Source organism: Malus domestica, chromosome 15 (genome assembly GCF_042453785.1).
Source record: "Malus domestica chromosome 15, GDT2T_hap1".
Classification (NCBI taxonomy): domain Eukaryota; kingdom Viridiplantae; phylum Streptophyta; class Magnoliopsida; order Rosales; family Rosaceae; genus Malus; species Malus domestica.
Genome location: NC_091675.1, coordinates 41209819 through 41221686, shown reverse-complemented (window position 1 = coordinate 41221686; position 11868 = coordinate 41209819). Strand labels below are relative to the sequence as shown.

The 11868-nt window shown below is 34.9% G+C and overlaps 1 protein-coding gene across 2 annotated transcripts; it reads right to left on the bottom strand.

Annotated features, from left to right (window-relative positions):
- Positions 1 to 644: 644 nt before the first annotated feature.
- On the bottom strand, positions 645 to 7204 carry LOC103424089 (metal transporter Nramp7.2-like). 2 transcript variants are annotated; one of them, XM_029098329.2, is made up of 13 exons: positions 6993 to 7204; positions 6791 to 6869; positions 6476 to 6516; positions 6052 to 6130; positions 5629 to 5733; positions 4420 to 4529; positions 4143 to 4324; positions 3900 to 3969; positions 2738 to 2911; positions 2228 to 2332; positions 1919 to 2050; positions 1727 to 1822; positions 645 to 1337 (listed from the first exon to the last, which is right to left on the bottom strand). In XM_029098329.2, exons 1-13 carry the CDS (start codon positions 7140 to 7142, stop codon positions 1011 to 1013), a joined length of 1650 nt encoding a protein of 549 aa, XP_028954162.2. In that variant the 5' UTR covers positions 7143 to 7204; the 3' UTR covers positions 645 to 1010. The 2 variants fall into 2 exon arrangements, with proteins under 2 accessions (XP_028954162.2, XP_028954163.2); XM_029098330.2 differs by having other exon boundaries at positions 879 to 1337; positions 6791 to 6866.
- Between the last annotated feature and the right edge of the window lie 4664 nt (positions 7205 to 11868).

Here is an 11868-nt window from a genome sequence, read left to right as displayed (position 1 = left end):
TCACCCAATTTCGTACCCTTTAGTTTGTTTTTTTAAATCTTAAATTCGTCAAAACAACCCCCCCATTTAGTATTCTGAGTCTTTTTAGTTTAATTTTTGTCCAAATCACCCTTTAGTTCTTGTTTTGAGTCAATTTGTTTGTTTTGTGCTGTTTGGAGTCATTCTGGTCAGTTTTGAGTCACTAAAGTCTAGTTTTGTGTTTTTGAGTTAAATTTGTGTAGATTAGCAACCTTTCTAATCTCCGGTCTAGAACGATCCCTACTTACACATACTAAAATTATCAAAAAGAGGGTTTAAGTTTGTCTGCTATTTTATATCACATCAAATGTTTACTTAAATGACTAGGTAGATCATAGATAACCCTTTTTTTTTTCTTTTTTTTTTTTTTGAGTTCAACGATATATTTTACACTGAGGAATGAAGGAATTTGGTTAAGCCATACAATAGGCAACCTAATTTGATATCGAATTCGCCATCCATGAGATTCGAACTTAAGACCTCTTACTTATAAGTGAAAAGGAGTACCATCAGACCGTAGTACTGAATAACAAATCATAGATGACTTAAGTGTGAGGATGTAATTTGCAGATGACCAATAGGAAATACATTATGATCTAAATGGACAACTTTGCAACAGAAATTCATGATGCACCAAATGATTATTCTTCCCTTAGATAATTTATTATTCAGTATGATGAACACCACATAGTCCTCTCTTGGACATTATCGGAGGGATACAGACAACATAAGAGTCCTACTACTTATTAAAGAACTTCTATCTTCTAGTTCATAAAAAACCATTACAATCTTAATTCTTAAGTGCAACGCTGGTCCCTTTCCTCTCAAGGTCTCAAAACGGTACAAAGATTCAACAGGTATTAAGTGGCTAACACGGCTCGTCTCTTTTCCTCGAAGGTCTTGAACCGGTACAAAGTTCAACAGGTCTTAGGTTTGACTAACACTAGTAATGCAAAGTGGGAAGCATATGCGTATGAAAATATATATGTCCTCTATTGAGGTAAATGTATGTCAGCCAAGTCCTCTCTGAAAGGCACTTGGGGCTCACCATAGTTGGAAAGCCCATTTTCCATTTGGTTTTGGGCTGCCGGGTCGTTCTTTGTGGGCTCAACAAAAGTTACCACACTGTCTTTTCTTAGGGTTAGGTAAAGGACTGCAAGTATGTAAATGGCCATGAAAGGGAACACCAAGATCCCAATGAACACTGTTGCGACTTTGGGTAGACTGCTGTGGATTATCCACCCTACAAATCCTGTGCTGAGGTAGTAGATGTTGATGCCTATGATTCCCATTCCTAGAGTCCATGATATCACAATGATCTGCATACAAAAAATGCCAACATTGTTAGTGTCAATCAGTACTAGCTACTAGCAGGTTAGTTTGATATACATTACGGATGTATTATCTACGAGTCACTTTTCTATAGGTTTAGTGGCTATACATGGCTCGTTTGGAAGTGGTCATAATCACTTATGAGAGAATCTTTTCAAAATAACGTCCAAACGGACCCATAATAATAATAATATAGTACTAGACTTTCGTGTCCAAGCCTCCAAGCTTCATCTCTCACTTGTTGCTCTGAAGTTCTTAACAACTTAAGCTTTTTGTGTCCGGTCGATTATTACTTAGTAACTGGTTAATTCAAAGGGTTCCACAGTTAACTAATTTAGATGAAGCAAAGCAAAGAGAGCTGAAAATACCCACTCACATAGATTGAATTCTTGTGAGGTCCCATTTTGGTGGCACTACTGCTGAATTTGAGGAGTGGAATTAGAGCAAATGGGAGCTCAAAAGATAGTATCATCTGCAAAATGCATTTAAAATTTCCTCTCTAATTAATTATTTTTTGGTAAATGGATGGAGAAGAAAATTAAATATAATTATCCAGTTAATTACAAACCGATGCAATGATAATGAGCCTTCCTGCTCCTGAAGATCCGCCGATAATGGAAACAATGAGGCTTGGTGTAATGGCAATGCACCTCGTCATTAAGTTTCTAGCCCATTTTTTCATCTTAATGTTCAAGAAACCCTACAAATCACCATCAATTTTAAATATTATACTTTACTCTAACTACGGGAATGGAAATTCAAACTTGAAAGTAGTGGGAAGAGTACACTGCTATAGCTAACTTACATACACTCAAGTTTGCAATTTTATGTTTAAGTACTCATAATAAATGAAGAAAAAATTAAATTTAAATTTAACCTGCATGACAAATTGTCCTGCGTAAGTGCCTGTAATCGTGGAGCTTTGGCCTGAGGCTAATAGTGCAATGGCATACAAGATTTTGCTTGATCGTCCCAACACATTCTGCACATATAAATAGATTAGTTATCTCCTACAGTATTGTATTATTTGTTACGTTACAAACCGTCAATCTGTTCTATAAATAAGATGAGTTTGTACAATGTTAGATTTTATATTCGGAAGCAGTATGTTATTATATGATCCCTTTCTTAGCAGAGAGTCTGTTTAATGTACCATAAACAAAATGATAGGCCCCGTAAGAATCATGGTGACTCTATAGAACTCTTGTATCTTGGAGCAAAAAATAGGAAACACGGTGAAATTTATAAGACGTTGTATATGACGGTGAAATTTATAAGACGTTTTATACCTATCACGTTTTTGCAATAGTAAAATGAGGCTGGCATATATATATGAATACACACGCGTGTAATGTAGATTAGAGGGACGAAGGTGATTAGTTGGTACCTGGAGAAGAAAGGAAGCAGAATTGAGAGTAAGATCACTGCATGTGTCGTTGTCCTTATCCGAGAGGTTGCTATGATGGCAAACGGTGCCGGATACGGAGACAATAGCAACATTGATTAAAAATGCTACAAATAATGCAAATCCACTCTCTATCAAGAAATATCGACATGCATCCTGCAAAAATACAATTAATTAGTGTTAAATAAACACTATACGAAGCATTAATTAAGGAAGAGTCACATGGTGGTGCCCCCTCCCCTCATGCAGGTGGTTTTATGTTTAACTTCTAATTTATTTTCAATTTTTTTAAATAGAACATATATAAATAAAAAACTTGATCTTCTTAATTTATTTTGTAAAAAACCATAAAAAAACTTTAATTTAACATACAAAAGTTCAATTGCCATACGCGTAAGCGTGTCACAAGAGGCTAGTACTAAATAAAAACTTGAGTATAACTGGGATTCATAGAAGATGGCATCCTATAGGACATCAGGAGGTTCCTCAAACTATGTTAACTTTACAATGTTTTATATAATTGTAAGTGTTTTAGACAAGGTCACAAACAGTTTAGCATTAATTAAGTTGATAATTAGTTCTATAACTTATTTAACTATTATAAGAGATTTTCAATTGATATTGCGGGGTTGCTGGTGGCTGCGGGAGGAGAAGGAGGATTGCTGTTTAACTCAGCAGCAATGGTCGAGGCTGCAACTCTACGTGCTGCGGTGCGGGTGTGTATTCAGTTGGGCTGCCAGAATGTGGAGGTGGAGTCTGATTCTCAGATGCTTATTCGAATGATTAATAAGGAATATGCAATTGATGCTACTTTGGAATGTTTTGTTTATGATATTGACCAGTTGACTTCTCAATTAGGAAGGGTGAGGTATGTTAAGCGGTATGGAAATGCCACTGCTCACACTGTAGCTTCATATGTTGCCTTACGTGGTGGTGCTTTTTGTTGGGATACTTTAGGGCTGGAGTTTTTATTTAATATTCTTACTCAAGATGTAAACGTTTCGATTCGTATTTAATAAAGTCTACATTTGGCCAAATAAAAAAAAGCAACCAACTACTTGGATCTTCATGCCATTTAAAATTGTATAAATTATTTATTTGTAATCTAATTGAATAGAAAAGATGATTAATATATGGGGCTTACGTTGATGCCACGGACAGATTTTGGAATTTTCCTTGAAAGCACAAGAGCTGAGTGGAGAAAAAGATTGTGCCTGTCAAAATAGTCTAGTGTTAGATAATATAGACAACAAGCGTAGATAGCAACATATTATTATAGAATATGTATAAAAATTTAGATGACGTAAGTATTGATCAAATTTTAAGTATTTTTATTGATTGAAGTTGTAGTTCGATAGCATAAGCATTTGTCGAGACATGTACTTACGGCATAACAAGGGCACCCAAGAGGGCAATGGCATCTCCGGTGGCTCCCTGGCCGCTGAGCTTAGGGATGAACATGCCTTTGAGCACACCGGATGCCGGAGGCTTCACATAACTCATTTCCCCAAAGAAACAGGCAGCCATCACAAACACCAGCACTGCTATCAGCATTTCCAGCTTCCTCACCTGCCCATATACATAATGCAACCACAAACATACATACGTAACCGAATAAACTAAATACACATGAATAAAACAAATTAAATGATATATTAAATTACCCCATATTTCTGCAGGCCAAGAAGGAGAAGAGTACTGAAACCAGTTAAGAGTACTCCAGTCCAAACTGGAATATTGAACAGTATATTTAGGGCAAACGCTGTGCCAATAACTGCATGCCAAAATTTAGAATTGTCGTTATAACTTGTTCACATGGGGTTAGTACACGATACTCTTTAAGAGAATCGTCACAACGATACTTTTTAAAAGAAGGAAAAATTAGCATCCGGTCCTTAATAACTAATGTTCTTTGATTGAAATCTTATTAGTTTTCAGATTTTGATCAAGGTCCTTAGCATTAATGCAATAATGAATTTACATGTCAGTTACATAATTTTTAAAATAAAAATTAATAATTGATTTAGGATTTTAATACTCACACCTTTATTAAACTCCTAAATAATTTTCAATTCAAAACATTTTCAAAATAAAAAAAAAAATTAGAATAAGTTTGTACCCCTTAATTTTTTATAAAAAGGTTTCCAATATTTTAATCTTATATGTACCCATTCACGTAATTTTTTAATTTTTAATCTTAAAATGTACCCATTCTTAAATATATCAATTTGTTGTAGTAAAATGTACCCTTTTTTAATATAAAATCTATTCAATTTTTTTCTAATTCATTTTTAAACTTATATGGTGCATTCTGTTTCTTGATTTGAGAATGTATCCATGTCAAGTTTAATCAAAGAAATTTACTAATGTTATTAAGCCTAATATCTATTATTTTTTGTGTGGTTTTGAAGAATGTACCCATACTTTGGTACAATAATTTTTTTGTTAATTTTAATGAATGTACCCATGTTTATATACATATACACACACACACATTATGGGTTTTTTTTTTATTTATTTAAAATCTCATTAATACAAACAACTATAAATTTCAAATTTTAATTTAAAAAATATAGTAACCTACATAGAAATACATTATCACATTAATTTCAGGGATTTCGATCAAAAATTGAAAACTAACAAAGTTTCAGTCAAAGAATATTAATAGTTAGGGACCGTATCCAAAGTGTCCCTTAAAAGAATCGTCACTACGATACTCTTTAAAAGAATCATCACCTATACTATATATTATATAGAGATACAAACATTTGTTAATATTTTTTCTTCTATTTTTTTTTTCTCCTATACGTTATGTATTCACACACACATTAATGCATAAACATGAATTAAATTTGAAGTGAATATATATTTGCCTTCGGGTATGTCAGCCGCTATGACGGCTACTTCTGCTAGTAACCACAAACAATACTTCACAAATGGTGGGTATTCCGCCTTGCATAATTCTGACAAATGTTTCCCTGAAATTTAAATGGAAAAATATAAATATTGTTTAAATAAAAAATAAACCAATAATAGAGATCTTCAATTTTCCTTTTATGTGCAGAATAATATAATCTTCAGTTTATTTCTCTCCCCTCCCATCATCATATCACCTGTTTATCTTATCTGTATCCTCCAATCCATTTGTGTTAACAACAACAAAAACGAACAAACTTGTTCCTAATCTCTATTCATTTATTATACAATTTCCCTTAGTTATGTAGTTATATAATATAGAATATTATTAATATCTGTGCTATTTTTTAAGATTAGAATAATGTTTATCCATTTCATACCAGTTGTCACACCAAGGTTTGCTGAGAGCGACTGGATTATGAGAGCGAAGATCAATCCAATAAGAATCACCCATAGCAGCTGAAATTACATAGCAAAATATATAATAAGACCACTGCTCCGGCCTTTTCTTTTGCATGCTAAATACATGTAAAGAATTCGATCAATTAATCCTCACTATTTTTTTTTTTTAGTAGTGCTGCACTTACTATCTATTTTTATCATTATTTGTCCGCATCTCTCTCTAGAGATAGAGCCTGCCAATATATGTGGATTTCATCTCTATTAAAAAGATGGTACAAATAATAGTATAAATAAAAGATAAGAATATCATTTTTTATCTTTTGCCTTGTTCTTAATGCTTGCTTTTAATAATTATCTTATTTTTTCAATTTTTTTTTGCCTTTCTGAATTTTGTTTGATTACCTCGTATCTGTGATTTGCTCCAGCTTGGAGATCAGTTTCCACTGTAAGATCACCATAAACAACATATACTTTTGTCAATAAATGAAGAACAAAAAGCATAAAGACTAATACATATATATGTACGGACGTACACATGCAAATATTGTTATGAAAGGTTGACTTAGCTATATATATGTGGGTTAATGTGTTTTTACTAAACTATATTGTCAAATTGTAAAATTGAATCCCACATTCAGATGAGAATAAACTCAGTGGTTCAAATTTACGGTTTAGCAAAACTTTTCATGTATATAACACATGGAGAGCGAGACTCACAATTGCCAGGATCAAGGTAAGCCAAAGAGACAAGGAAGCCAGGGCCAACATGTGCTAGAAACTTTCTCCATCCAGGCTTCTAGTGATCATCGGAATAATTAATCAACAAACTTAGAACATTTTATTCTGTTAAAAAACTTAATAAAATTAAGAGAGAGAGAGAGAGAGAGAGAGAGAGAGAGAGAGAGAGAGATTAAATTACCTGAGGGTCATCCTTAGGGTCAGTATTATGATCAAGGTCAAGATCAAAGTGTTCGCTGGGTGGTGTGGGTTCTGAATAGGTGGCTGATATGCGTTTGGAAGCTCCATCTGTACTAGCTCTCTGTTGCTGATCTTGTTTTTTGTTTTCCATCTCTCTCTCTCTGTATCTGTGATCTGCAGCAGCTAGTTAAATTGAGTAGTGATGACTAGTATTGCCTGAATGTGAGGAGATATATATATATATATATAGAGAGAGAGAGAGAGAGAGAGAGAGAGAGAGAGAGAGAGAGAGGTAGATGCAATTATAAAAATAAAAGAAAACTAATGAAAGTGCTTGAAAACTTTGAGTTTTAATGATAAGGACAAAATAAAGGGTAAAGTGAATAGTACCAGGATTGATTTTTTAGTGTAAAAATGTGATTTTTCGTTAAAGTGAACAGTACCGGGTGCTTTTCGTTAAAATTTCCTAAAAATAATAATAATGCAATCCCTCTAATCTGCTCTAATGTGTCTTTCTCGACGTAAGCATAGAGGACAGGGCACTTCCTACATGTGTGTGTGTGTATTTATCTTATTTTCTCTCTACCATCCCTTTGTTTTATAATTAATTAATTACTGTAGTACTAAACTACGGATTTGGATCCTCTCCCAAGCCAATGGAGAGGATCCTCCTGACCAAACATTGTGGACCATTGGATTTTTATCCAATAGCTACAACAAGGAGTTTCTTTAAAGTTATAATAATTATAGTCATTGGATAAAAATCCAATGGCCCACAATGCTTGATCAGGAGGATCCTCTCCATTAGCTCAGGAGAGGATCCAAATCCCTAAACTACTGTTCCAGTTAACCATGACTGCAGACTCCAGTTTTTCTGGAAAGAAAAACCATAAATTATTGAATATTGTATATGCTATAGTGTGGATAAGACTTGATCTGTACCAATATGGTCTTGAACCTCAACTCTATCAATTACAGATAGCAAATGTTTTTACAAGTGTCGGCGTAAAGCAAGGCGTTTTAAGGCGTGAGCCCTTCAAGCATAATATACATATAAGATATACAGACATATATTTCTTCTCATTCCTCCTTTTGTTACTCCATTAATTAAAGCATTATTCCATTTCAATTTTTTATCAAAGTCCTTAAGTTTTAGGGTAAATTACATAAAACTACGTCAACTATTGGGTCATTAATATTTTCATACCTCGTCTTTAAAAAGTTTCAATTTCATATCTTATCTTCAAATTTGTTGCAATGTCATACCTTCCGTCAGTTGTCTGTCAATTTCTGTTAAATGCTGACATGGCTTGAGACGGGATCCACTTTCTATTAAAATATTAATAAAATAATAAATTACCCTTAAAAATAAAAAAAATAAAAAAATCACAATCATCTTCCCCGACCATCCCTTCTCCCTCCCTCCCTTCTCTGCACATCCATCATTCCCTCACCTCACCCCACCCCCCGACCCTCCCTCCCTTCTCCCTCCCTCCCTTTCCTTTTTTCCCTTCTCGTCTTCCCCAAACCCCAGTTCGTCTTCCCCCCCCCCCACCCCTTTCTCCCCCCACCCGAGCCCAACCTGCAACCCAGAAAAGAAAAAAAAAAAACCCATCTTCATCTTCCCCGACCCCCCTTCCCTGCAACCCACCCCTTTCTTCCCCCTCTCGTCTTCCCTAAACCCACCGCGCACCCATCCTCCTCCTCCTCCTCCGCACCCACTACCCTACAACCCAGAAGAAAAAAAAAAAAAAAAAAAAAAAAAAAAACCATCTTCATCTTCCCTTGCAACCCAGATCCCATCTTCCCCAAACCCACCCCTTTCTTCGTGAGTTGGAATCGGGAAACCCCATTCGCCAGGCCAATTCCACGGGTGGAGAAATTGGGCACGGAAAAAATGAGGGGAATGGGTGTGGATTTAAGGAGTGGGGTATGTAGAGAAGGGAAGAGGGTGGGTGCGGAAGACGAAGTGGAGGATGGGTAAGTGGTGGGTTTGGGGAAGACGGGAGGGGGAAGAAATGGGTGGGTTGTAAGGAAGGAGGGGTCGGGGAAGACGAAGATGGTTTTTTTTTTTTTTTTTTTTTTTTAAAATTCTGGGTTGCAGGTTGGGCTCGGGTGGGGGGGGGGGGAAGATGAACTGGGGTTTGGGGAAGACTGGAGGGGAAGAAAGGAAAGGGAGGGAGGGTCGGGGGTGGGGTGAGAGAATGATGGATGTGCAGATGAGGGAAGGGGGGAGAATGGAGGGGGAGAAAGGCAAAGGGAGAAGGGATGGTCGGGAAAGATTATTGAGATTTTTTTTAAGGGTAATTTATTATTTTATTAATATTTAATAGAAAGTGGACCTTGTCTCAAACCACGTCAGCATTTAACTAAAAATTTGACAAACAACTGACGGAAGGTATGACATTGCAACAAATTCAAAGATAAGGTATGATATTGAAACTTTTTAAAGATGAGGTATGAAATTGTTAATGACCCAATAATTGAGGTAATTTTATGTAATTTACCCTAAGTTTTAATAAACGTCATTAATAATTTCAATAATAAAATATTCTTTATTCTTAAATATATTCATTTAAGGTTAGAAATGTTACATTTGGAATATTTATATTTATGGCTAAAATTTTATCATATATTTTTATTTTTAGTTTGTACCCATTTTTAATTGCAACCCTTTTTAAATTTGTACCAATTTTCTTTACAGTTTTAATTTGTACCCATATATAATTTCTTTTTATGCCCATATTTTTTAAAGTTTTATTTGTACCCCTTTTTATTTTTGCTAAATGTTCCCATGCTAATTATATGTATTTATTTTATGTTTTAAAATCTATCATTCGTTGCAAGTGGCCCTTTACCATAGTGGTGGAAAGGTGTTGTGCCCTTGCATGACGACGTAGGTTTGAACCCCGTCAATAGCTAATCTAACATCTAATTTACTAAAGCTATCGCTCAACTAAAAAAAAAAAAACATCTATCAGTCGTTATTTATTAAAATATGTTAATAATTATGTAGGTACATTATTTTCTTGCTATAATTTTGTGAAAAACAATATTACTCCAATATTTATTTTTAAGTATTTATTATTTTAAAAAAAACTATTTGAATTTGTTTTAATTTGTGGGACATTAAATGCATAAATGCATGAGTAAAATCCCTTAAATGATGTTAAGGGCCTCAATCAATATATGTAAGCAACACAAGATTTCAATCTAACAATTAGGTTGATTAGGGACCGGAACCAAAATGACCCTATGTAACATCCCACATCGCCCAGGGGTGTGGATCTTGTAAGCCTTATATGTATATTCTTATCTCTACCTAGCACGAGGCCTTTTGGGAGCTCATTGGCTTTAGGATCCATCGGAACTCCGAAGTTAAGCAAGTTCGCACGAGAGCAATCCTATAATGGGTGACCCACTGGGAAGTTCTCATGTGAGTTTCCAGAAACAAAACCATGAGGGCGTGGTCGAGGCCAAAAGCGGACAATATGATGCTACGGTAGAGTTGAGCTCGGAATATGGTGGGGCCCGGGCCGGGATGTGACAATTTGGTATCAGAGCCAATCCCTGGTCGGATGTGTGCCGACGAGGACGTCGGGCCCCTGAGGGGGTGGATTGTAACATCCCACATCGCCCAGGGGTATGGATCATGTAAGCCTTATATGTATATTCTCATCTCTACCTAGCATGATACCTTTTGGGAGCTCACTGGCTTTGGATTCCATTGGAACTCTGAAATTAAGCGAGTTCGCACAAGAGTAATCCCATAGTGGGTGATCCACTGGGAAGTTCTCGTGTGAATTCTTAGAAACAAAACTGTGAGGGCTTGGTCGAGGCCCAAAGCGGACAATATTGTGCTACGGTATAGTTGAGCCCAGAATGTGGTGGGGACCTGGGTTGGGATGTGACACCCTATATCTAAGCTACATATTTATATAACTCACTTTGTCAACAAAAAAAACCAATGAAATTACAATTATAACCTTTACTACATAATTGAAAAAAATATGCAAAAAGAAAAAATGGGGGCATTAGAATAATTTCAAACAAACAACTTTTAGCTATTCTTTTTAAACCTCACAGCCATGTCACTTTATCACAACCCTCTAAACTCTCTCTCTCTCTCTCTCTCTCTCTCTCCATAACTGCCAACACTGCATAAGTCCCACCAATTTTTTTTTTTTTTTAAAACACGATGATTGGGAATAATAAAAATAAAAATTATATTTCTCACACATAGAGTGTGTGACCTTTGCTAGTACATATATATAAAACACTAAAAGTTAGATCATTCATAAATTTAACACAAAAAGCCAAAGGAGTGCTTATACTAGATACATACATCATAATACAATTCTCGATCTACTGATTTCACATTTTGTTTACCTAAGAGTTGTTTTTTAATTTTTTTTTTAAATTAGGTTCTATCATAAAATTAATTGGCAATATGGAAAACAATGTCCCTCTTCTTTACTTGATGAGGGATCATACTCTCTAAGCATTTTCAGGTTTTTATTTAAAAAACCTTGTTTCGTAACTGTTATCAGTTTTAATTTTTTCAACACTTGAAAGCTATTATTTTAGTTTTGAAAATTTGATATGGTTTGGTATGAAAATAGAGAATAGATATAAACATGACTTAAGGATAGATATAAACTATTTATTGATAACACAAAAGGCATCATATAATTGTTTTGTAGCAGACAGATGGTTTAGATTTTTCTTGTTCATAAGTAGTTAAAAGAGGTTCAGTGACAAACAAGGTTGCCATGCATAAAGCTTGTGTATGAAGTTTGATGGCATTAGTACAAGGCTTATTTTTAGTTCCATGAAATTCGATTTTTTATTTTACTTTACTCAATGTAACTCAAAAG

Coding starts and splice junctions, on each gene's coding strand:
- LOC103424089 (XM_029098329.2), bottom strand. CDS start 7,142: ATGGAAAACAAAAAACAAGATCAGCAACAGAGAGCTAGTACAGATGGA. Junction 6,870..6,992: donor ACCCTAAGGATGACCCTCAG/GTAATTTAATCT, acceptor GATGATCACTAG/AAGCCTGGATGGAGAAAGTT. Junction 6,131..6,475: donor GAGCAAATCACAGATACGAG/GTAATCAAACAA, acceptor ATGTAATTTCAG/CTGCTATGGGTGATTCTTAT.